This window comes from Hemiscyllium ocellatum, chromosome 4 (genome assembly GCF_020745735.1).
Source record: "Hemiscyllium ocellatum isolate sHemOce1 chromosome 4, sHemOce1.pat.X.cur, whole genome shotgun sequence".
Classification (NCBI taxonomy): Eukaryota; Metazoa; Chordata; class Chondrichthyes; order Orectolobiformes; family Hemiscylliidae; genus Hemiscyllium; species Hemiscyllium ocellatum.
In genome coordinates this window covers 18,256,748-18,282,298 of record NC_083404.1, presented here as the reverse complement: position 1 = coordinate 18,282,298, position 25,551 = coordinate 18,256,748, and the positions used below count along the sequence as shown (strand labels likewise).

Below are 25,551 nucleotides of genomic sequence, written 5' to 3'. Positions count from 1 at the left end.
CCCGGGTCCCTGGTGCTGTGAAGCAACAGTGCTAACCACTGAGCCACCGTGCTGCCCAAAAGTGTGTCTGAATTAATTTCAGGCCGTGACAAGTATTTAAGTCAAATCGTGCACATCACTTATTTATTTTTGTCTAGACTATAGCGATTATTGGTTGCATTTTGAATATGGTTTGGTTAAGTGCAGCTTAGGCTAGGAATGAGTTTTCAAGTTTACGAGTGGTGATTTTAAAAAAAAAATTCTTAACCCTGTGAATGCTTCCAAGAGTTAAATTTTATGAAAAGTGCCATGGTTTTAATTGGTCTCAAGTTTCGATGTGTTCTTTTTCTCAATGTAGGTATTACCTGTGTCTGCAGCTGCGTGACGATATTGTTTCTGGAAGATTGCCATGTTCTTTTGCCACGCATGTATTGCTTGGCTCTTACACTGTTCAGGCAGAACTTGGGGACTACGACCCAGATGAATATGGCACTGATTACATCAGTGAGTTTCGCTTTGCTCCAAATGAAACTAAGGAACTGGAAGAAAAAGTGATAGAACTGCACAAAAGCCACAAGTACGTGCATTGTGTGTGTATCCAACTGTCAGATTTGGTGTTTGTGTTGAACTGTTGCTTTTATTTTGATCTGTCAATTATGAGGAAAGATTGGACAGCCTCTGCTTGTTTTCATGGGCAATAAGAATAGTGAAGGCTGATTTGATTGAAGTTTATAAAATCATGAACAGCCTTGACACAGTGCATGTCAAAATGATGTTTCCTCTTTTGGTTGAGTCCAGAGTTTGTGGGTGCTGATTTAAAATTAGGGGTCAACCTTTTAGACAGAGATCAGGACAAATGTATTTCTCTAAAGGTTATGCAACCTTGAAACATTTCATCTTAGAAGGCAGTGGAGTTGGCAGAAATAGATAGGGCCGTCTAAGATTATCAGGGTAGATGGGACTGTTACATTTGGAACACAAATAGATCAGCCATGATCTTACTGAATGGTGGAGCAGGCATGAAGGGCTGGATGGTCTGTTTCCCTTAATTCAGGTGTTAATTTATTAACAAATCCCCAAATATAAATGCCTCAACATTTCTGATTGGCTTCGAGCAACTCGGCTGTTGATGATGTTTATTATAATAACTAAATCAGATAGTTCTGAAAAATTCTAACTGCTCAGGAACTGAAAATTAAATTGTAACTTTGAAATTCTAGCTTTCAGCAGCATTTGATCTCTAACCAGCAATGGAAATTTGACTTAGACTTACTTAAATAAGTCTGTGTGAAAAGAATGATGACACATTATTAAAATTTTAAAAGTGTCATCAGGTTAAATGCCTCTTTTTATACACTTGCCTTTGCTTATATTTTGTTTTGTCTGCTGTGCAAACTGTTATCGTTACCTTTTTGTTTAAAAGTTTCATTCACAGGATGCGGTCATCATTGGCTAGGCCAGTATTTATTGTCATCACAAATTATCCCGAGGGTAGATAAGAGTCAACCACATTGCTGGGGAAAAAAAGATCAAGTTTTGAGCTATCCATTTCTCGCAAATAACGAATCATCTTTTAACTTCCTCTTCCTCATTCATATTCTCCCAGCTTTCTGCTCACCTCTTCTGAAATCCTTCCCCTCTGATGCTTCCAGGCTTGCTGTTGCCTGTGTCATAACCCTGAGAAAGCTCTGACTAAACTCATAAATGGCATCATTTGAGAGTGTGTTCACAGTGTGCTATCATCCCTGTGCTCTTAGACTGTTTGCATCATTTGGCATAGTCAACCATACTCGAACACCCTCTCCTCTGAGTTCCATCTTTGTTGGACTGTCCTTAATTGCCTTCAAGTCTAATGAACAAATCACAGCCAATACTCTCCCAAAAATGCCAGATCTTTCTCAAAAAGACCTATACCTGACCACTTTGTTTTCTTCACTTATATACTGTCTGTCTTTGGTAGGCATGTTATTAACTTCATGAGTGTGCTAATGACATTTGATCTATTCTAATTCCATGAACACACTTCTGATGCACACTATCTTCTCCAAAAATTCTTCATTTAATGAATTGCAACTTCCTTCAGCTAAGTTGGCAATGCTAAAACCAACATCTGCACTGACCATTATAATCTGTATACCTGCTATATGTCACTCTTCAGGTAAATAAGTAAATGCAAAGTCTTACCATTCTGCTGCATTCTGAGCTGAACTTCACGAGGATGGTTTCATTCTATCCCCTTCAGTTCATGCAATATTTAAGCTTTCTTTGCATGCGTAGTAGCAGCTACATTTCCGAAAGAAATTGAAATAAAGCATAATTAAAATCCTAGCAAACCCTTAAAATATATAAAATAAAAGAATTTTACAGGTGGATAAAAAAGACTGAAATATACCAACAGTTTTTCAATTTTTAAAATCGGTTTTATATTGTGCGTGCACATGTGCATTTTTAAAAAAATAAATCCGTAGTGAGCATGTGTAGTCAGGATTTATCATTGGTTAGTGTCAGTAGATACTTTGAACAGCACTTTCAAGTTGAGTGTCATCTGGCAACTTTTAAGATGATACCACTTTCTGTCATTAACACGTATACCAAGAAAAACAGAAACTTAGTACTTATAACTTTAGGAACTCCACTGCATGGCTTTTTTAAAATTTGCTTTTGCAATGTACAAAAATGATTCAATGTCACTGTTTCTTGTTTGTGTATTTTTCTTTTTAAATTCATTTCACTCTTTAATAATTCTCAATTAAGAAACTTTATGCTTCTCTCCCTAAACTGGATGCATGCAACGTATAGTGCACTAATTACACCACAGTTACGTGATAGGTCAGTAGTTATCTGCTCTGCAGTATCATAGTTTGGTTAAGCATTTTGCTGACAGTATGTTGCCGGGTAGATTAGATTAGATTACTTACAGTGTGGAAACAGGCCCTTCGGCCCAACAAGTCCACACTGACCCGCCGAAGCGCAACCCACCCATACCCCTACATATTACCCCTTACCTAACGCTACGGGCAATTTAGCATGGCCAATTCACCTGACCCGCACATCTTTGTGACTGTGGGAGGAAACCGGAGCACCCGGAGGAAACCCACGCAGACACGGGGAGAACATGCAAACTCCACACAGTCAGTCGCCTGAGTCGGGAAAAATCCATAATATATTTGTATTTCAAAATGTGCAACTCACTTGCTTGGTCTTCTGGGTGCAGAGTATTCTCTCAGTTAGGAATAGCTTAATAACAAAATTGACATTTCCTTTTGTAAAAAGTCATTTTGTGCATTTTTTATTTCAACTGATTACTTCAGAGAAAGTCACAGACAGTTCATTGGTTAGTTTAAACTGCAAAGGATTTTGCTTGCTTGTTTTGAAGTGGAGTTTTGAAAGCTTTCCAAACATTCAAGTTGAGATGAGGATGGAATGAAAATCTTGTTTCTGCTTCTACCTTTTAGGGGTATGACACCGGCTGAAGCAGAGATGCATTTCTTGGAGAATGCCAAAAAGCTGTCCATGTATGGAGTTGACCTACATCATGCCAAGGTATTTCTTGAACACGTGAACAATGTAGATTTTGTCCCAGAATACATGTCCATAAGAATGAAAGAGTTGATTTCCTGTTGGAAAATGTTCCTTTTGTTTTGAAGTAAAAGTATGTGCCCCTCAATAATGACGAAAGCATTTGGGAACCAGGTTCTTGAGAGAGAATTTTATGCCAGCTGATATGAAACCTTTTCTAGTTTTCAATTATATCATAATGAAAAATAGCAGGATTTATCAAGAAAAGGTTGAGAAACAAGACTAAACAGTGCTTGTAATCAGTTAGATAACGTATTGGGTGTACTGACATACAAATGAATAGATCAGCAAATGTTTATTTTGTTCTCCAGCTGAAGTAACAAATCACAGAAACTCATTGACTGCAATTAATCTTCCATTTCTATCTGACAATTTATCTCAAAAACAATATGGAACTCATCTAGGTTAAATATTGAATATCAAGATATTTCCTGTTAATATTCCTCTGCTGTGTAAAACTGTACACTTGGATGAAACTTTCACACTAAGATAAAAGATAGGGAGGAGGGACTTGGGGCAGGGGTGTTGGAAATGCCATAGGTGGAAGGAGGTTAAGGTGAGGGTGATAGGCTGGAGTGGGGGTGGCGGCGGAGAGGTCAGGAAGATTGCAGGTTAGGAAGGTGGTGCTGAGTTTGAGGGTTGGGACTGAGACAAGGTGAGGGGAGTGGAAATGAGGAAACTGGAGAAATTTGAGTTCATCCCTTGTGGTTGCTATGGTCTGGCGATGGAGGTGTCCAAGGACCTGCATGTCCTTGGTGGAGTGGGAGGGGGAGCTAGAGTGTTGAGCCACAGGGTGGTTGGGTTGGTTGGTCCGGGTGTCCCAGAGGTGTTCTCTGAAATGCTCCGCAAGTAGGCGGCCTGTCTCCCCAATATAGAGGAGGCCACATCGGGTGCAGCGGATGCAGTAAATGATGTGTGTAGAGGTGCAGGTGAATTTGTGGTGGATATGGAAGGATCCCTTGGGGCCTTGGAGGGAAGTAAGGGGGGTGGTGTGGGCGCAAGTTTTGCATTTCTTGCGGTTGCAGGGGAAGGTGCCGGGAGTGGAGGTTGGGTTGGTGGGGGGTGTGGACCTGACGAGGGAGCCACGGAGGGAGTGGTCTTTTCGGAACGCTGATAGGGGAGGGAAATATATCCCTGGCGGTGGGATCCATTTGGAGGTGGCAGAAATGATGACGGATGATATGATGTATATGGAGGTTGGTGGGGTGGTAGGTGAGGACTAGTGGGGTTCTGTTCTGGTGGCGATTGGAAGGGGTGGGGGGGGGGGGGGGGGGGGGTAGCTGACTGCCCCAGCCGACCCATTGTCTCAGCCTGTTCCTGCCCCACCGAACACATCTCTGCATACATCCCCCTTAGTCCAAGAACCCCCCACGTACATTCGGGACACCACCCACGCTCTCCACCTCCTCCATGATTTTCACTTCCCCGATCCCCAACGCCTTGTCTTCACCATGGACATTCAGTCCCTGTACACCTCCATCCCCCATCATGAAGGACTCAAAGCCCACCGCTTCTTTCTTTCCCGCCATACCAACCAGTACCCTTCCACTGACACCCTCCTTCGACTGACTGAACTGGTCCTCACTCTGAACAACTTCTCTTTCCAATCCTCCCACTTTCTCCAAACCAAAGGAGTAGCCATGGGCACCCGCATGGGCCCCAGCTATGCCTGCCTCTTCGTAGGATATGTGGAACAGTCCATCTTCAACAGCTACACTGGCACCACCCCCCACCTTTTCCTCCCCTACATCGATGACTGTATCGGCGCTGCCTCGTGCTCATGCTCCCACGAAGAGGTTGAACAGTTCATCAACTTTACCAACACCTTCCATCCCGACCTCAAATTCACCTGGACCATCTCAGACTCCTCCCTCCCCTTCCTAGACCTTTCCATTTCTATCTCGTGCGACCGAATCAACACAGACATCTACTATAAACCGACTGACTCCCACAGCTACCTAGACTACACCTCCTCCCACCCTGCCCCCTGTAAAAACGCCATCCTATATTCCCAATTCCTCCTTCTCCTCCGCATCTGCTCCCAGGAGGACGAATTCCATTACCGAACAACCCCAGATGGCCTCCTCCTTCAAAGACCGCAGTTTCCCCCAGACATGATCGACAATGCTCTCCACCGCATCTCCTCCACTTCCCGCACCTCTGCCCTTGAGCGCCGCCCCTCCAATCACCACCAGGACAGAACCCCACTGGTCCTCACCTACCACCCCACCAACCTCCATATACATCATATCATCCATCGTCATTTCCGCCACCTCCAAACGGGTCCCACCACCAGGGATATATTTTCCTCCCCTCCCCTATCAGTGTTCTGAAAAGACCACTCCCTCCGTGACTCCCTTGTCAGGTCCACACCCCCCACCAACCCAACCTCCACTCCCGGCACCTTCCCCTGCAACCGCAAGAAATGCAAAACTTGCGCCCACACCTCCCCCCCCCTTACTTCCCTCCAAGGCCCCAAGGAATCCTTCCATATCCGCCACAAATTCACCTGCACCTCCACACACATCATTTATTGCATCTGCTGCACCTGATGTGGCCTCCTCTATATTGGGGAGACAGGCCGGAACTTTTCAGAGAACACCTCTGGGACACCCGGACCAACCAACCCTACCACCCCGTAGCTCAACACTTCAAATCCCCCTCCCAATCCACCAAGGACATGCAGGTCCTTGGACTCCTCCATCGCCAGACTATAGCAACATGACGGCTGGAGGAAGAGTGCCTCATTTTCCGCCTAGGAACCTTCCAACCACAAGAGATGAACTCAGATTTCTCCAGTTTCCTCATTTCCCCTCCCCCCACCTTGTCTCAGTCCCAAACCTTGCACTCAGCACCACCTTCCTAACCTGCAATCTTCTTCCTGTCCTCTCCGCCCCCACCCCCACTCTGGCCTATCACCCCCACCTTAACCTCCTTCCACGTATTGCATTTCTAACGCCCTTCCCCCGAGTCCCTCCTCCCTATCTTTTATCTTAGCCTGCTTGGCACACTCTCCTCATCCCTGAAGAAGGGCTCATGCCTGAAACGTCGATTCTCCTGCTTCTTGGATGCTGCCTGACCTGCTGTGCGTTTCCAGCAACACATTTTCAGCTCTGATCTCCAGCATCTGCAGTCCTCACTTTCTCCTGAAACTTTCACACTGCATACATTCTATATGTAAATAGACTGTGGACAGATCATCTGCCACATCACTTTCTAATCCTACTTGCATAACTATATAAAGTAACCCTAGAAGTTGAAATATTTTTACATATACAATCAAAAGATAAATGCGACTTAGTCAGAGAGTATTTGGTGTCAGAGAGAATTTTCCCTTTACCAATTGGATGTATTCAAATTTGTTTGAAAGAAATCCTCATTATTTTTTCGTTGACTTGAAATGCACATTTCCTCAACAACAAAAAATACATCCTCCATTTATCTAAATCTTAGGAATAAGTTGGCACTGGACAAGATTTTAAACCTTGTGTTTATATCAAAGCTCTCGTAGAGCTCCAGCATTAACTGTGTACAGGTTTGCTAGCACAGGGCATCAATAAACCTTTTGGTGCTTTTCGTAGAATTATACAGCACAGAAACAGACTCTCTTGTCCAACCAGTCGGTGTTGACCATAATCCCAAACTAAACTAGTCCCACCTGCCTGCACTTGGCCTATATCTCACCAGACCATTTTTATTCATGTACTTATACAAATGTCTTTTAAACAAGATCACAGCATGACACAGACCAGGAATTGATTCTGAGACCTTGCTGGTATTTATGGTTCTGTTCTATGCTGTCAACTAGAATGTACAAAAATATTTAAAGCTGATGTCCTGTGTACATCTCTCCTGCAGAAATGCCTGGCCTTTCTTCAGTACATGAAGTACTTTGGCAAATCTGAGCAGCTCTCTTAGTGGTTTAATTTAAGGTGGGAGATCAACGTGTGATATGTCAATGTCTCCACTCCACAGGCAAAATTATTTGTAAAATTCTACGCCTGGAATGTGCACAGGATTTCCCTTTGCTCTTAGAGAACCTGCTGGCCTATTCAAGAATTGACTGACAAGTCTACTTTTGTTTCAGAGTTTGGTCAAAAGTTCGGTAAAAGTAGATATTAAGGAGTGCCAAAAGGAGGAGATGGATGTGAAAGTTTAGATGGAGAGTTCTAGTTCCCAGGGCCTGAACAGAGGTGGGGGAGAAAATAAGTCACTGTCCACATTATTTATTTATGTAGGCTAACCTTCAGAAAAACTATCACCTCAACTCTAACTACCTCAGAATTATAAAATTATTTACCAAGTTCTAGTTGATCTTTTCTCCTGTGACAGAAATGCTACTGGAGACAATAAAAAAAAAGTTCTTTAAGTTGTTTGAATACCAGCAGAATGTATTTATTTAGCTCCTTTTAATGTGGCACAGCAGCCTTGGCAAACAAAATTTGGCAACAAGCCACATTAAAAATATATTAAGGCAGATGATGAAAAACTTGATATACCTCAAAGGAGGAAAGAGAAGCAACGAGGCAGGGTAGTTTAGATGAGGAATTCAAGAACTTGGGTCTTTGGTAAGCGAAGATTTGATTTGCAAGTGATGAAGCAATTAAAATCAAGAATACTTGGGAGACCAGAATTAAATCAGCACAGGTTTGTCTGGCTGGAGGAAGTCACAGAGGAAGTAGGCTAGATTACTTACAGTGTGGAATAGGCCCTTCAACCCACCAATTTCACACTGACCCTCCGAAGCGCAACCCACCCAGACCCATTCCCCTGCATTTACCCCTTCACCTAACTCTGTGGGCAATTTAGCATGGCCAGTTCACCTAACCTGCACATTTTTGGACTGTGGGAGGAAACTGGAGCACTCAGAGGAAACCCACGCAGACACGTGGAGAATATGCTTGTGGACTTGTTGGGCCGAAGGGCCTGTTTCCACACTAAGTGATCTAATCTAATCATTGGGTGAAGACTGTTCTGTCAGGGTATTTTTCTTTGTTTTAAAGGATTCTGAAGGCGTTGATATCATGCTTGGTGTGTGCGCCAGCGGCTTGCTAATCTACAGGGACAGGCTAAGGATAAACAGATTTGCCTGGCCCAAGGTTCTCAAGATCTCTTATAAAAGGAATAACTTCTACATCAAAATCCGACCCAGTGAAGTAAGTTCAAATGTGAGGTTTGCATCTTGTTTATTCTCTCATTATATGTAGTACTTTGTGAAAATACAGTGATGCAGACATTGTATTGTTGTAATGTGCAGATTCTACAAGGTTAAGAATTGACATTTGTGAAACTTCAGAGCTCAGAAGTATTAGAAAAGGTTATTTTTACCGCCATATTGTGTCTATTCAAGTGAATCTAACTTTTGATTTTTATTATTGTTCTTTAAGAAGGGAGCAGTCTTCTCAATAAGAATTAAACACAATTGTCCACAATTGATCACCTTAGATCAATGTTTATTAAATCCAACCAAAATGCACAAAAATTGGATAAAACAACACATTTAATCTTGTTGATTACTTGCCCCTTCCATGCATAGGAACTTACAGCACTTCCTTTTGCTGTGTTAATCATCCACAACAAATGAAATAGCAGAGCGCACCCATTTTAAGCTTTCCATGTATTTCTCTGTATTTCTCTTTCACCTCCCATTAGCAAATCCCTTTGTCTTTTGCCCAGGGACTCTGGACTGTCTGTTCCTCTTGCTTCTGTCTCTGTTAAAAATATAAAAATCACACTTTTCAACCCTTCATAGTTCTGAAAAAGTCATACCAGGCTTGAGACATTTATTCTGTTTCTCCCTGCACAGATGCTGACAGAGCTGCCAAGGTTCTCCAACATATCAGTGTTTGTTCCAGATTTTCAGCATCTGTATTTTGTTTTTACAAAATAGCCTGCTCACAGTTACTTTACAAGGGATCAATTCTAACAATGGTTTTATTTTTGTCTCCAACAGTCATTTACTGTTATGATGGTTAATGTTTTAAGGTAAAACAAAGAATAGTAGATGCTGGAGATCTGAAAGAAATAAAACGTAGAAATTTCTGGAGAAACTCAGCATGTCTGCCTGTATCGGTGGAGAGAAAGCAGAGTTAACGTCATGCAACCCTACTTCAGATGCTGTGCATCAAAGATCGTCAGCAGTGTAATATTACCTGAAGCAATAAAGCCTTAGCTGAAGTTTGGATGTTAATCATTTAACATAAAATGTGCAGAACATTTATAAATCATTAGACTTTGTATACTGTCGAGAAAAAGGCCCTTCAGCTCATTGAGTCTGCGAGAAATCTCCAAAGAGCATCCCACCCAGCCCTATCCCCGTTACCATGGCCACTTTTACCATGGCCTATCCGCTTAGCCTGGACATTATGGACAACTAAGCATGGCTCATCCACCTAACCTGCACATCTTTCAACTGTGGGAGGAAACCAGAGCACCTGGTGAAAATTCACATAGACACTGAGAGAACATGCAAACTCCACACACTGTCACCTGAGGGTGGAATGGAACCCAGGTCCCTGGCGCTTTGAGGTAGTGGTGCTAACCCCTGTTAAGCCACCATGCCAGCCCATAGAAGAAAAAGAAAAATTAAACTTTTGTGTGGTACTTCTGTTTGAAGTGAGTGATTTAAACATGATGCTACAAAACATTAGATGTGGACCTGAAGCATTGAGCCCATGACAAATTGCCATGTTTCCATGGGACCTACATTACTGTCTTAGCAAATGCGCAGATATCAGAATGAAAAAAATACCTTGAAAGCTTGTTTCCAATGGCAGCTTGCCCAACAGTGGCTAAAAGACTCAACAACATTGTGCAGACAAAGTACATTTTGAACATATCACTATAGGTACAGTTTGTAACATTTTTTGCATTCCTCAGTTCAATGTCACAGTTGTTCTGGAATGGCGCCTAGTCCTTTGTTTAAATGTTGAGTGGCTGAGTGCTGGCCTTGCAGTTTGCTACATTTTAAAACCAGCTGCCATTGCAATAGTGCTAATGGTAGATCTTTTCTTTTGTTTTAGTGAGTAGCATTGTTATGCTTTGCAATCTAATTTGGTATTTTGATGAACCCATATAAATTAAATTCTGTAGAGTATCAGCTGACTGGAAGTAGGCGAATCTTAACCATAGCAGAAAATAAAAATGCTGTTAAGTTAACTGAATGTGTCTCAAGTACAAATCTGGTTTTATTTCATTGTTATTGCCATACATTGGATCATACTTTTTATGAATTTGTGTTTACACATTTGGACTTCATTAGTAGATGTTCATAAGCCCAAGTATCTAGGAAGGGCTGATGCAAACATGAATTGCAGAAAGTAATTTTGTTCATCCTTTTCCAAAGCGGCTTTGAGTTCATTCTCTGTGTCCTGATGTGTGTAGTTCAGGAACGTGACTTGAACTTCCCTCCAAAATAAGGACCGTTTCTTTTTTAAAAAACACACTGCGAGGGGAGCATTGCTTTGATCTGTAGGCTGTCTTTTTGCATTAGGTTAGAGTTTTGGTGCAAGCCAGAAAGGTGCCTGTAATAGGGCCCTCAGCGCTGGAGGACACCAACTCGCATGGTTGTCCCTCAAATTGTCAAAGTTTTTGCCTTTAACTGTTCATAGGCTTTCCCAGCCCTCAGAGCACAGGAGGATGAGGTTGAAGTGCAACAGATCAGCAATTGCTCTATAATTAGTCAAGTGTCAAAACTTGGATGATTTTAACTTCTGATTAAGTTGCACTGAGCCATGTTATGAGTAAATAAGTTGTGTTGTTGGTTCTGGGGAGATACTAGATGCTGGACTTTGTATCGTCATTTGGCTGTAATTTTCTGAACTGTTTTCACAAGAAAGCGTGACACTGTGTGTTTTTTCCTTCCTAGCATGAGCAATTTGAGAGCACCATTGGATTTAAACTTCCAAACCACAAAGCAGCTAAAAGGTTGTGGAAAGTATGCATTGAACACCACACATTCTTTCGGTAAGCCTGACCTTGAACTTTTAATGTGGAATTAACCGGATACCTGGACTTAAGGGGTTAGGTTATGAGAACAGATAATACGAATTAGGCCTGTTTTCTCTAGGATTTGGAATTTGGAAGGTTTAAAGGCGATCTGATTAAGGCCATGGTATTAACAGGAAATTTCCACGACTTAACGATTCTAGAAGTAGGAGCATTGTATGAGAATTAGGGCCAGGCCATTAGGAGATATCAGAAAGCGCTTCAACACATGAAGGGTGACGGTCTCTTCCACAGACAGCAGTGGATGCTGAATAAGTTGTTCATTCTAAATTGGAGGTAGATTTGTTTTGTTACACAAAGGATATGGTCCAATGGCGGATGCATGGAGTTAGGCCGTAGATCAGCAAGGATCTCATTGATTGGCAGAAGAGGCTCGACGGGCTGAATGCCTACTCCTATTCCTGTGAACTGAACGGGACATAGCTGCCTTATCCATAAAATAGTTGTTCCAGAATTGGATATAGATCAAAGCTCGGGTCACACCCAGACTTTTCATTGCACCTCACAAATGCAAATTCATCTTCAACATAATAAGCTTAACCAGCAGCAAACAACAGGTTGGAAATTGCTGGGAGCAAAGTAAACAAAACAATATTTGAAATGCCCATGTAAAATTTCTATTTGCTGTTGTGATTGAGACACGACACTTTTGTAGCACTTCTCATAAAAGAAGAGAATTTTGATTAAAAACATCAAAAGTTTGAATAATAACATACTGCTGTAAAATTTCCAGGTTGATATATTAATCTCTCTTTAAAATTCATAAACCTGCATTAAGTATAAACAAGGGAGAATTAGTGTTTTACTTCCTTCCATTCCTTGCTAAAACCAAAAAAAAGTGCAAAGTTGTATTTGATTTATTTGTGAAGAATGTAGTGCTGGTTTATTGAATGTTATTTTTTTCACCCTGTGCTGTAAAAGTTGTGCCACATCAGCCATAACACTTAAATGAGTCCATTTTAAGTTTGTTTTAGTACAACATGAATTCTTAGTTGTAGCAGCTCAGGATTCCTTTAGGATCAGGGGTTGTATTATTCAGCAATAAGATAAGTAACGTGTGAATCTTGCATTAGTCCAATGGACTTAGCTTATGATTATGAATCTCTACTAATTGGTATTCTTTGGACAGAATAGGGGGAAATGCACATTTTCCAGTTACCTAGTTTGTTGCAATCCCATGGAGAGGTAGTTGTGTGAGCAATATTTAGTTCATTATCTTGCTGGGAGTTACGCATCAATGCTATGAATGATAAGGAAATGTATGTTAAGCAAAATCTTCAAAAGATCAGGGATTGTGGACGAAAACTCAAGTATTTGTCACTCATGAAAGCATTAATGTATTTGCAACCAAAGCATTTTTTTTGTTCATGGCACGTGCATTTCACTAGCTGGACCAGCATTTATTTCCTAGTCCTTATTGCCCTTAAGTAGTGATATATTTCCAAGTCAGGATGCTGAGTGGATTGGTGGTGTCCCAATGTATTTGCTGCCCTTGTCTTTGGAGGTGGTAGTGGTTGTTGGTTTGGAAAATGGTGTCTAAAGAGCCTTAGTGGCTTTGCACTTGTCAATGTAAACCTGAACGTTATCGAGGTCCTGCTATATTTAGACATTGACTTGGCATTCACGCCCACGTTCTTTTGAAAATTCATTTCAAATTACATATCCAAAATTTGTGGGAATGTCTTTGAACCAGCATTCCCCGAATCAGTCATAGTGTCCATTGGTGGAAAATAGTCATCATCGGTATGTTATTTATATTCTTGAGAGCTCATCTGTTTGTAGGCAGCCTCTCAATGTGACAGTTCAAATAGGAAATTCTAGTTTCTTACAATATGACAATTATACTTTTATATTGATGCGTGTTGTCGAAGTAGCTGGCAGTTTTATTTATCAATTTTGATAACACTAATCTTTTTAAATCTACTGTGAGCCATGGGACAGTGTTGTCAATCTGATAATTTAGACATTTCACTGCCTGTGGCATAATCTTTTGTTTTGCCTCACAATGACTTGCTAATTGAAAATTCCTGTCTCACAGACAAACTTCTAGTTAGGATGGGTTAAATTTTCTGATCTGTAATTTTTATATTAAAAACCTCTTGGCTGCCTTGATTATCCCTGGCCCAGTCTTGTTATCTTACTGATGCTTAAGAACTTATTAACTCTTTTTTTTCTACCTCCCTCCAGCTTGGTGTTATGACGTTCCTCCCTTGTCACTCCTACTCATCATTTCCCATAAATTAAACTCACTCTCTCTCTCACTTGCTGATCCTCTCCCTCCTTCACTCACAACATGGGCTTAGGAGAAGGATGGTGAAAGGCAAGTGATGGTTGGGAGAGGGAAGCAGCAAGGAGGAGAAAACTGAAGAGTTGATGGAATGAAGAGGCAGTCTGTTCTGTTTCAAATGAGCATGAGTGTTACTGAACTAAAACAAAAATGGACACAGCGTATTTAGTGAATTTCATTAATCTACAAACCGCATTAAAACGAAACGTGCTATGGGAACAGTTTACACAGGGGATACCTATATGATAAAAATATATTTAAAACAATTGAATGATGAGTAGAAAGAAACCTTGTTTGCATTTACAGTACAGCCTCAATTATTTGAACATCTATTATTCAATGTTGGATTGTCCGAACAAGATCTCAAGGTCACATAAAAACGTCATTACGCAACTCGGCATTCAGTTAAACGGCATTATGGCGTGCATTGCCAGATAACCGAGAAATGTTCGGATAACCAGCATTCACAAATTACCGCTTGTTTATGATCACATTGATTATCCGAACGATCGATTATCTGAACAAAATACTGCCTGCCCAACTCGTTTGGATAATGTACAGAGAATTTCAAAAAATTCCTGTTATTCCAAACCATATTCTGGGTGATCTTTCCTTTGAGCTGACCAGTATGGCCCCTGCTAAGTGGGAAGTGAAATATTAAAAAGTGAGGTCCTGCTTCAGTACTGCCTGCTTAATAATTTAAGTATGATCTCGACCTTAAGTAGGTTTTCCCAACTGCTGTACCTCCTTTCTTCCTCCCCAGAATTATTAAATGATTTATGACCTGTATGGATACCTAGATTAGGGTACAGCTGCTTTCTTTTATTCATTTCCAATCTTCAGATGACCATTTGGACAGAATCTGCCAAGTTGTATTGCATCATCGCGAAAGACAAAGATTTTGACTTCAAACAGGGAATTGAAGCCTTTTTTTTTACTGGATGCACGTCATGATTAATTGACAAAATAATTCAAGTCCAAAATAAAATTTCTTCACTCGTGTAGCTGTTTTGCAGGTAAACCAATGACTTCTCTCTTTATAGGCTGGTATCTCCTGAACCGCCTCCTAAAAAGTTCCTCACATTGGGTTCAAAGTTCCGCTACAGTGGACGTACACAAGCCCAGACTCGGAGAGCCAGTTCCCTCATAGACCGCCCAGCACCATACTTTGAACGTTCTTCCAGCAAACGTTACACCATGTCACGTAGCTTAGATGGAGGTAAGAGAATCTAAAGGCTATAGCCCTCAGTAATGTGGAGTGGGATGTTTGTTCTATGCTTGCCTGAATTCTAATTCATTCAATGTGAAACCTCTGTTTGACGAGTGGAAAGAGATCTTCATTTTCTTTTTCATTTTGATTTATTTTCTAAATTTTCTCAATAACTCTGATTTATTCCATTGTACATCAAGCTTGGATTTAATAAAGAACAGAGATTCTGAAATTGCGCTGAGCAGTATTAATGTGGAAATGCTTAACATGTGAACGTCCCCTCTAATTTTCTAAAGCAAACTGTTGAGCCATTTATTTAAAATGGGTCTGCATCTCAACTAAAATAATGTAAGTAGTGAAGACAGTATAAAGTTTATAATTACAAGGTTTTTTTTGGAAACATGTACAACCATAACTTGTGCTTAGACAATTGTTAATATATACACATCCCAAAGCAATTTAAAAAGGAATAATAAAGAATTGCTTTTGTGCCATTCGTGTGTTTGACAGATGATTAACTTGATATACAATAATACAATACACGACTGGAACAGGCCATGCGGTCCACCACGCCTGCACACATTCCTCATCCTTATTTAGACCAACTACTTAATGCCCAAGTATGGTTTCTGACCCTCTGTTCGCCTCCTGTTCATGTGTCTATCAAAATACACTTTAAATGTTGCTAACATGCCTGCTTCCACCACCTCCACTTGCAGTGTGTTCCAGGCATCCACCTCCCTCTGAGAAATATTTTCCCTCCACTTCTCCCCTAAACTTCCCACCCCTCACCTTGATCCTGTGTCCTCTTGTAATTGACCTGTCCACCCTATGAAAAAGCCTCTGACTATCCACTCTATCTATGTCTGTCATAATGTTGTAGACCTCTGTTGGGTCACTCTTCAGCCTTAGTCTTTCCAATGAAAACAACTTGAGTTTATCCAGCCTAAAACCCTCCAGACCAGGCGACATCCTGGTAAACCTCCACACCCTCTCCAAAGCATATACATCCTTCTGGTAGTGTGGTGACCAAAACTGCATGCAGTATTCCAAATGTAGCCAAACTAGAGTTTTATACAATGTAACAAAACTTACCAACTTTTATATTTCATGCCCCGTCTGATGCAGGCAAGTGTGCTGTATGCCGCCTTGGCCACCTTCAGGGATCTGTGGATCAGTACGCCCAGATCCCTCTGTATGTCAGTGTTTCTAAGGGTTCTGCCACTTATTGTATAATTTGACTCTGAATTGGATCTTCCAAAATGCCTCATATTTGTCTTGGCTAACCTCCATTGCCATTTCTCCGCCCAAATCTGCAATCTATCTTTATCCTGCTGTATCGTTTGACAGTCCTCCTCACTATCTGCAACTCTGCCAATTTTGGTGCCATCTGGAAACTTACTCATCAGACCACCTACATTTTTCTCCAGATCATTTATATGTATTACAAACAACAAATATCTAATCACTGATCCCTGCAGAACACTACTAGTTACTGATTTCCATTCCAAAAAGCAGGCTTTCACCACTACTCTGGCTTCTTTGACCAAGCCAGTTTTGTATACATCTTGCCAGCTCACCTCGCATCCCATGAAACTCTCCCTTCTGTATCAGCATCAAGAGTGGTGCCTGATGAAGGGCTTATGCCCAAATGTTGATTCTCCTTCTCCGAGGCTGCCTGACCTGCTGTGCTTTTCCAGCACCACACTCTCAACTCTGATCTCCAGCATCTGCAGTCCTCACTTTCTCCTATCTTCTGTATCAGCCTGTCATGACATACCTTATCAAATGCCTTACTAAAGTCCACGTAGACAACATCTACTGCCCTTTCTCCTTCAATCATTCTTGTCACCTCCTCAAAAAAACTCAATCATGTTGGTGAGACACGACCTTCCATGCACAGACCCATGCTGCCTATCACTAACAAATCTATTCACATCCTAATGTAAATAGATCTCAGTATCTTCTCCAATAGTTTCCCACCATGGAAGTCAGGTTCACTGGCCTGTAATAGCTCTGCTTCCCTTCTTAAATGAAGGAACAACATTGGGTATTCTCCAGTCCTCTAAAACCTCGCCTCAGGCCAAAAAGGATGTAAAGATATATGTTAAAGCCCCAGCTGTTTCCTCACTTGCCTCCTACAGTACTCTGGGATAGATCCCAACAGGCCTTGAGGATTCATCTACCTTAATTCATTTTAAGACACTTAACACTTGCTCCTTCATTACATTGATTCGCCGAAGAGTATTCTGACACCTTTTCCTAACCTCAACATCTCTCACATCTCGCTTGGTGAATACTGATGTAAAGTCAAGGATCTCATCCATTTCCTCTGGCTGTGTGCATAACCTCCGGCCTTTATCCTTGAGTGGGCCTACTTTTTCCCAACTACCCTCTTCATCCTAAAATATGTAAAAAAAAATGTCTTGGGATTCTTTTAACCCTGCTGGCCAAGGTCATTTTATAGCCCATTTAATTTCCTTCCTACTTTATTTATGTTCTTCAAGGACTTTATTTTTAGTTGCCCAGGCCTTAGGTATGTTTCCATTAGTTTTTGACTAAGCTGAAGATTTTCTCTGTCATCTAAGGTTCCTGAATCCTGTCTTTCATTTTCACAGGAACGTGTCTGTTCTGCACTCTAATCAATTGATCTTAAAAGATTCCAACAAGTCCGATGTGGATTTACTCTCAAACAGCCACTCCCAACCCATATTCTCCAATTCTTGTCTAATTGGTTGTAGTTGGCCTTCCTCCAGTTTAACTCCTTCATCTACAAGGTCCATTCTTGTCCTTCCACATAAGTAATTGAAAACATTGTGGGGGTTATGATCACTATTCCCAAATTGTTTCCCCACTGAAACTTTGATCATCTGGCCAGTGTCATTTCCCAATACCAGGTTCACTCTGGCCCCCTCCCTCTTTGGACTATCCATGTACTGTTTCAAAAAAACCCTCCTCAACGCACTTAACAAATTGTTCCCTGTGCAACCACTGGCATAAAGGGACACCCAATCAATATAGGGGAAGTTAAAATTACCCACCACAACAATCCTGTTATTTCAACATTTTTCCAGAATCTGACTACATATCTCATCCTGTATCTCCTGCTGGCAGCCGGGAGGCCTGATGTCCAATCCCAGCATTGTGATTGCACCCTCCCTATTCATGAGCTCTACCCATAATGCCTTACTCCAGGTTCCCTCCAGGGTATCCTCCCTCAGCACACCTATGATATACTCCCTTGTGAGTAATGCAATTCCCCCACCTCTTCTGCTTCCTTCTCTGTCTCATCTAAAACATTGATATCCTGGAACATTAAGCTGCCAATCCTGTCCCTCTTTCAACCATGTCTCTGTGATAGCAAAAACACCATAATTACATGCATTAAACCAGGCTCTAAGTTCATCCATTTCACCTGTTATACCTCTTGCATTGAAGCAAATACAGTCCACGTCTCCATTTCTGCTGAGTTCAGCAATCTCTCCCTGACTGCTCTTCTTCTTAGCTATATTTATTTCAGTCTCAAGCTCTTCCCCATTCTCAATATTCTGTGACCTGCTGCTCCAGTTCCTACCCCCACCACACTAGTTTTCCAAATTGCAGCATCAAATCCCCCTTCCAGGATATTGGTGCTCCTTCAGTTTAAGTGCAACCCATTCTTTGGCTACAGGTCCCGCCTTCCCTGGAAGGCATCCCAATGATTCACGTATCTCCCCCTAACCAGCTCTTTAGCCACGTGTTCAATTGTACTGCTTCTGTTCCTAACCTCCATAGTACATGGCATGGGAACCAAATCTTGAGATTACTACCCTAGAGGACCTGCTTTTTACTTCACTGACTAACTCCCTGAATTGTCGTTGCAGGATCTTGTCACCCTTCCTACCTCTGTCTTTTGCACCAATACGGACAATGCCTTCTGTCTGCTTACCCTCCCATTTCAGGATGCCCTCTACCAGCTCAGAAACATCGATGCCTCCGTGACAGCAGGGCCAATGTGCCATCCTGGAGTCTCTCTTGCCACAGAAGCATATGTCTGTGTCCCTGAGAATCGAATGTCCAATTTCTATAGCTCTACCACATTTTATCTTACCCTCTGTATAGCATGACCGACTGTGGTGCCATTGCTCTGGCTGTTGCTGCTACTGTCTCCGGATGGTCCATCCCCCTCATCAGTATCCAAAAAGGAAAACTTGTTTGACAGGGGGTCACCCATCTATCTTCCTGTACCTTGGGTGTGACCATGTTTCTAAAACCTCTGTTGAAGACACTGTCCATCCATTGTGTACTCCTTAATGTCTCCAACTGTTGCTCATTCGGCAAGCAGCTGAAGCTGGGTGCGCTTTCTGCAGATGTAATTATCAAGGATGCTCTCAGTGTCCATGATTGACCACATCTCACAGTCCGATCACAAAACCCCACTAACTGACATGACTAACCCTCTATTGACTGTTAGTGTATAAGTTAAATTTTAACTAGCTCCCTAAAAATGATAGTTATTACTTTCTAGCAAATAGCTCCCCTCCCCAACTTACTCACTACCTGAACTAATCTTTTAGAAAGACAGAGACACTTACACTATACTGTAGTGAGATTCCTTCACTTGTCACATCAAGGGAATTAATGATTGAGCGATGGGATTTACAAGTACAGTTATAAAGGAGGGCGGGGGAGTAGATATGTATATGGATTTGGGAACAGTTTTAAAGCTATGGGATTGAACTGTGTTCCAAAATGATATACTAAAAGAAAGATGGGATATATAATTTGCATTTGTAGCATCAAAGAATATTAAAATATAAATATACCTGAAAGCCAACAAAGCAATGGAGGTCAGGAAGAGTGGGGATAATGACAAATAGGACTTCATGCATGGTGAGATTTCGGACGAATTGGATTTTGTGGAAGGTGTGAACTGGAGGATGTTTATTGGAACATTAATCATTTAATTCTGAAGATTACAGAAGTATGGAAAGGGCTTTGGTTAACATCAAGAGTGATGTTTGAAAAAAGGAACTATGGATGCTGGAAATCATTAACAAAAGCAGAAATTTCTGGAAAAACACAGCATGTCTGGCAGTATCTGTGGAGAGAAATCAGTTAATGTCATTAAGGCAGATAATATTATGCATGTGGAAATTGGCTGACTTAATATGGAAGGAATGCTGGGTTGAGCTTACATCAGAGTTAAAGGCAATTGCTACACTGTAGATTTCTCTTAGCTAATATAAGTGGGTGATATTAATGGGCAGGAGATTTTCTCATACAAACTGAAGAGTATTTCCTTTTCCTTTGAGAAGTAGGTATTGTGCACCTTGTCATATAGCACATCACTGTTGACCTTGATGATGACTATTTCAGCATTCTTGATGAGTAGGAATTTTAGATCAGAGTGATTAGATCAGAGGCTTATTAAAAAGTTGGGAGTAGAGCTGAGTTGTGACATTGAAGTTGAGGCTCTTTGAAGAGGAAACTAAGGATTTGTTCCAACAGCAGGTCAGAAGATCAAAGGATTAAAGTTAGTCTTGTTTGAGAAGGGTAGTGATGTTGTACATATTGAAAGGGAGGGACATCATGCCATTGGAAAGGAAGTTACTGGAGTTGTCTGCCATGGGGACCAATAGGAATGCTTGAATAGACTGGGGAAAGTGTCACTGAAGCAGAAAGGAAACCTTACTGAATGGATGAGTTAAATGAATATGCAAGCGTAAGAATGAAGACTAGAAGTAAGTCATTCAGTCCCTTAAGCATGCTGCACTATTCATTAAAATGATGGTGATTTGTTTGTTTTTAATTCCACTTTCACATCTACTCCTCCTCCTCCTTCCCCCCCACCAACCGATGATCTATAATACCTCTGCCAGAAAGAATGTGTCTATCTCCACCTTAAAACTATTTAACAATTAGACCTCCATCTCTTTTGAGGCAAAGAGTTCCAAAGTCTCATAAACCTCCTAAGGGGAAAATAAATTCTCCCCAGCTTCATCCTAAAGGTATCCTATTTTTCAAACGTTGACCCTTTCTTTCGGGCACAGTCACAAATAGAAACATCATTTCCATGTCCATCTTATCAAGGACATACAGGATCCTGTGTAGTTTAATTGAGTCATCCTTCTCTTGTCTAAACTCCAGTGAAAACAGGTTGACTCTGTTCAACCTTTCCTCATAAGGCAATCTATTTATTCCAGATAGCAACCTAGTATAACTCCTCTGAGCTACCTCCACTGCCTCTTTCTTTGAGTAAGGAGACAAGCCTGCACATGGTAGTCAGAATGTGCTTTCACCAATGCCGTGTACAACTGCACCATAACATTCTTAACTTTTATTTCTAATGAAATAGTGAGCATCCCCAACATACTCCTTAAAAATGCTCTGTTTATGTCCACTCTTACCAATCATCATTCCATGCTAATATATGATCCTGAATCCATGAACCATTATATTGGCAATTAATCTCATGTGGCGCAGTAGCAAGTACTTTGTTGAAATTCCTGATGCACTTCATCTACTGGTTCCCCATTATCTATCCTACAAGCCACATCATCAAAAAAAACTAATATATTTGCCAAACAAGGCTTCCTTGTTGAAAAAACAGCATTGACTTTTTCTAATCATACTAGACTTTTCAAAGTCTGCTGTTAAGATTTTGTTAACAAAAGATCCCAGCATTTTCAACACAACTACACCTAATCTGTAGTTCACTTTCATCTTTCTTGAAAAGCAATCTAATGTTTGGTAACTTCCAATCTGTTACTGTTCATGAATTGAAGGAGTTTTGGAAAATCACAGCTGGCACAATAGCATTCCCTGCAGCTATGCCTTTTGGAATCACGGAGTGTAGGTCATCAGGAGCCAGAGAGTTGTCAGATTTTCATTGTTTAAGCTTCTTAATTTTTCTGAAATTATTACCTTAGTATCCTCACTGTGTTTCGCCTGAAGATGAAGATTACCTATTGTTTCTGGTATGCAATTTGTGTCCTCTGCTGTGAAGAAATGAACATTCAACAAACTCATCTTTTAGACCACCCCTGTGAACTTGATTGTCCCAGTCTATATTTGTATTGAAGACCCCCACAATTATTACACTGAGTTTTTTGTAAGTTCCCATTGTTACTTGTTTAATGATTTGTTCAATGACACAACTACCATTAGAGGGCATTGAAACTACTCCAGCATTTTCTGATATTTGTTATTCTTAGTCTTCAGCCATACCAATTCTAACTGATGGTCTTTCTCACTAATGTCCTTATCTCATCCATTTCTTTCAGGGCTACCTCTCTTCCTTGAATGAAATGTTATTCTGACATATTTTGTACTCTGAAAACTTTTTTAGATTAGACTAGTCACAGTGTGGAAACAGATCCTTCTGCCCACCAAGTCCACACCGACCTGCTGAAGCGCAACCCACCCAGACCCATTCCCCTACATTTACCCCTTCACCTAATACTACGGGCAATTTAGCATAGCCAATTCACCTAACCTGTACATTTTTGGATGGTGGGAGGAAACTGGAGCACCCGGGGAGAATGTGCAAACTCCACACAGACAGTTGCCTGAGGCGGGAGTTGAACCCAGGTCTCTGGCGCTGTGAAGCAGCAGTGCTAACCGTGCCGCATGTGGTAGTCAGTGAAGGATTCGGCTTTGAAGTCACTCACTAGATGAAGAACATTCTGTACATGTATTTCGGGGCAACATGGCAGTGTGTATGTGGAAGTGCACGTAACATGAATGGTCTACATGTGGAACAGAAATACTGACTCTCCTGCTCCCCCTTCCAATCCTAACTCGTCTTTGAGCATGACTGGACAAAGGACACTGATTCAATCCAGCCATTACGATGGGTTATCCTGCAAGTAGGCCACTTGCTGTTTGAAAAGACACAAGTCATTTTAGAGTTTCAACATGGGCAGGGGCAAGAACTGAGGTTTTAAGTCTATCTTCCAACAAGGTACAAAATTTCAAAAAAATTCATGTCTGAACTTTTTTAATGTAGCAGCTATGTCTCTGAAATAGTGATTGTCTAAATCTCTATTTGTAGGAGAAAGTGAGGACTGCAGATGCTGGAGATCAGAGCTTAAAAATGTGTTGCTGGAAAAGCGCAACAGGTCAGGCAGCATCCTTTGATGCTGCCTGACCTGTTGCGCTTTTCCAGCAACACATTTTTAAGCTCTTCAATCTCTATTTGTGCCATTACTTCTTCCATCTCTGTACAAGTATTTCATGCATTCAGATGAATATAGTGTCTTTAGTAGTTTAGTTTATTCACTAATGCACAGTTTGTTGCTCAACTCTGACCCTTCTTGTCTCACTTTGCCATTAGCTACTGCTCTGTTGCCACGATCTTGTTGGGTTTCTAGAGATGTCCCTTTCCCTACAAAAAACTAAAGTTAAAGAAATTTGCAGTTTTGTCGGTGTTAAACCAGATGAAAGGTTGGAGGATGGGAAGTTAATAATCATCATGAGCTGGGCAAGAGTAGAGTATTTTGTCCCACTGTCATTCAAGTGCCACAGTGATTTCCGACTAATTATTTTTCAGGCGTTAAATTTAATATTTGTATCTCATGGCTGGATTTCAATGATATAGTATACTACTATTTCGTTCATGAGCAAGACCTGTCAACAACAAGCTGCAGTATTTGCATTGCTGAATTTAATAACGTTCACAAATTATGGTCAGATTACGTTAATCAATGTCACATGTGCTGAAGAGGCTGAAATTTACTGTTCAGCTGCAACAGCAATAGGGAGGGAAGATAATAAACTTGAGTCGTAGTCATGACAAGAATGCAGTCATAATGCAATCTCCACTTGAATGTTAATCACCTCTATCACGTTTATGTGATGCACTTCCACTGCTAATATTTATTGGAGTGCTTGTTTATATTTGCATATCGAGTCAGCAGCAGCACATGTTGAAAGGATAGATTTGCTGTATTTTTTTTAAAGTCCATGACAAACCTTACAGTGAAAGCAGAACCTGTCCATGTTATGCAAATCCCAATATATTAAATAGATGTGTAAATGTGACTATTTACTGTTTGTTATCAATCACGCCTTTTGCTGCAAAGGCAGGGCGAACTGGTTTGAGGTACAGATCAGCCAAAATCTAATTGAAAAGTAGAATTGGCTCATGGGTCATATGCCTCTGTAGTGATGAATGTTTTTGGTTTTAGCTCCTTTACAATAAATTTTCCAGATGGCTCTTCTATCATGGAGTTGCAGACAGTAGCAATGTGAACATAATTATTTCCATTTCATTTCAATTCCCTTTTTTGAAGTCCTGCTGCTTGCATGTTTTATCATTTGTTTCTGATCCAGCAAAGATCTACAGAATCAAGTGAATTTTCCTAATCACGAGTTACAGCACCTTGCAGTAGTTGTGGGTATGTTTGCCAAGCTGGGAAATTGATTTGCAGGCATGTTGTCCCCAGTATAGGTGACATCTTCAGATCTTGGACTAACCATGATCTGACTTAACCCTCAGGCTCTTGCTGTGTCTTCGGAAATGTATTGCATACAGCCTAGACACATTACTGCAGTTTTCTATCTGAATCTGTTTGAAAAGTCAGTGACAATCTCAAAGAGTAAATAAATGCACGGGACTGTTTTTTGTTTGGCCCTTCTAACCTGCTCTGACATGTGGTAAGCTCAGGGCTGATCTGATCATGCTGTCCATTGCATTTTTCTCTCTGCATCCCCTAGCCCCCCCCAAAAAAAAATCCTGACACCGTTATCTATTAAACTCTATCTTGAATAAATGTGATGGCCCAACCAACACATTCCTCTGTGAGAGACAATTCCAGAGTAATGACCACAGCATCCGAGAAGCACTGAGGCTTTTATGATGTTATCATATTATTATGTTATTTCTTAGTGCCTTTCAGCTGAGGGCAATTGATTCAACACAGAGTGATGAGTTCTGTTTTGTGTTTTAAAAGCATCTGTCACTGAGAACCATGAGATGCTCATAAAGGACTCCGTTTCAGCTTCTGAAGTGGCTACTGGTCATTACGGTGCAGTCAAGAGCCTAGTATCAACCAATCTAATAACCACAGTGACGCCAGAGAAGAAGGCAGAAGAGGAGAAAGCAGAAGAGGAGGAGAAAAAGGCCAAGATTGATATTACTCCATTGGTCACACCGGCCAAGCATGAAATAAAGGTAGTGTGCACTGGGGCATGAAAAATGTACTGATGAGAAAACAGGCAGATGACACATCTGAAAGTGAAGAGAGTTAGACTATTGTTGGAAATTTTGTTAGATTAATAAGAAACTAATTAAATTAGCTTTGCTGTAAAGTATAAAAGCATGCTAATGCTTAGAAGTAGAGTATTTGTTTGCATTGTTGCTATACACCATTTCAAATGAGTTAAAAGTTCAACAAAAACAATAAAACAAGGGATTTGATATAAGCATATATACAATAAACCATAATTCCTAGTCTGTTAATGCAGTACAGTTTTTAAAAAAAGACATCTTTAATATGATTTTGGA

General features: G+C 41.0%; 1 protein-coding gene across 6 annotated transcripts in view; it reads left to right on the top strand.

Annotated features, from left to right (window-relative positions):
• Positions 1-25,551, top strand: part of LOC132811374 (band 4.1-like protein 3) — a 183,035-nt gene that overhangs the window by 104,841 nt on the left and 52,643 nt on the right. For 3 of the 6 annotated variants that reach the window (XM_060822805.1, XM_060822804.1, XM_060822806.1), the window contains exons 7-12: positions 338-556; positions 3,435-3,522; positions 8,562-8,726; positions 11,426-11,523; positions 14,896-15,071; positions 24,998-25,218. In XM_060822805.1, the coding sequence (XP_060678788.1) occupies positions 338-556; positions 3,435-3,522; positions 8,562-8,726; positions 11,426-11,523; positions 14,896-15,071; positions 24,998-25,218 (967 nt within the window). The remainder of the gene's footprint in view (positions 1-337; positions 557-3,434; positions 3,523-8,561; positions 8,727-11,425; positions 11,524-14,895; positions 15,072-24,997; positions 25,219-25,551) is intronic. The other 3 variants (XM_060822808.1, XM_060822810.1, XM_060822809.1) reach the window with 1 other exon arrangement.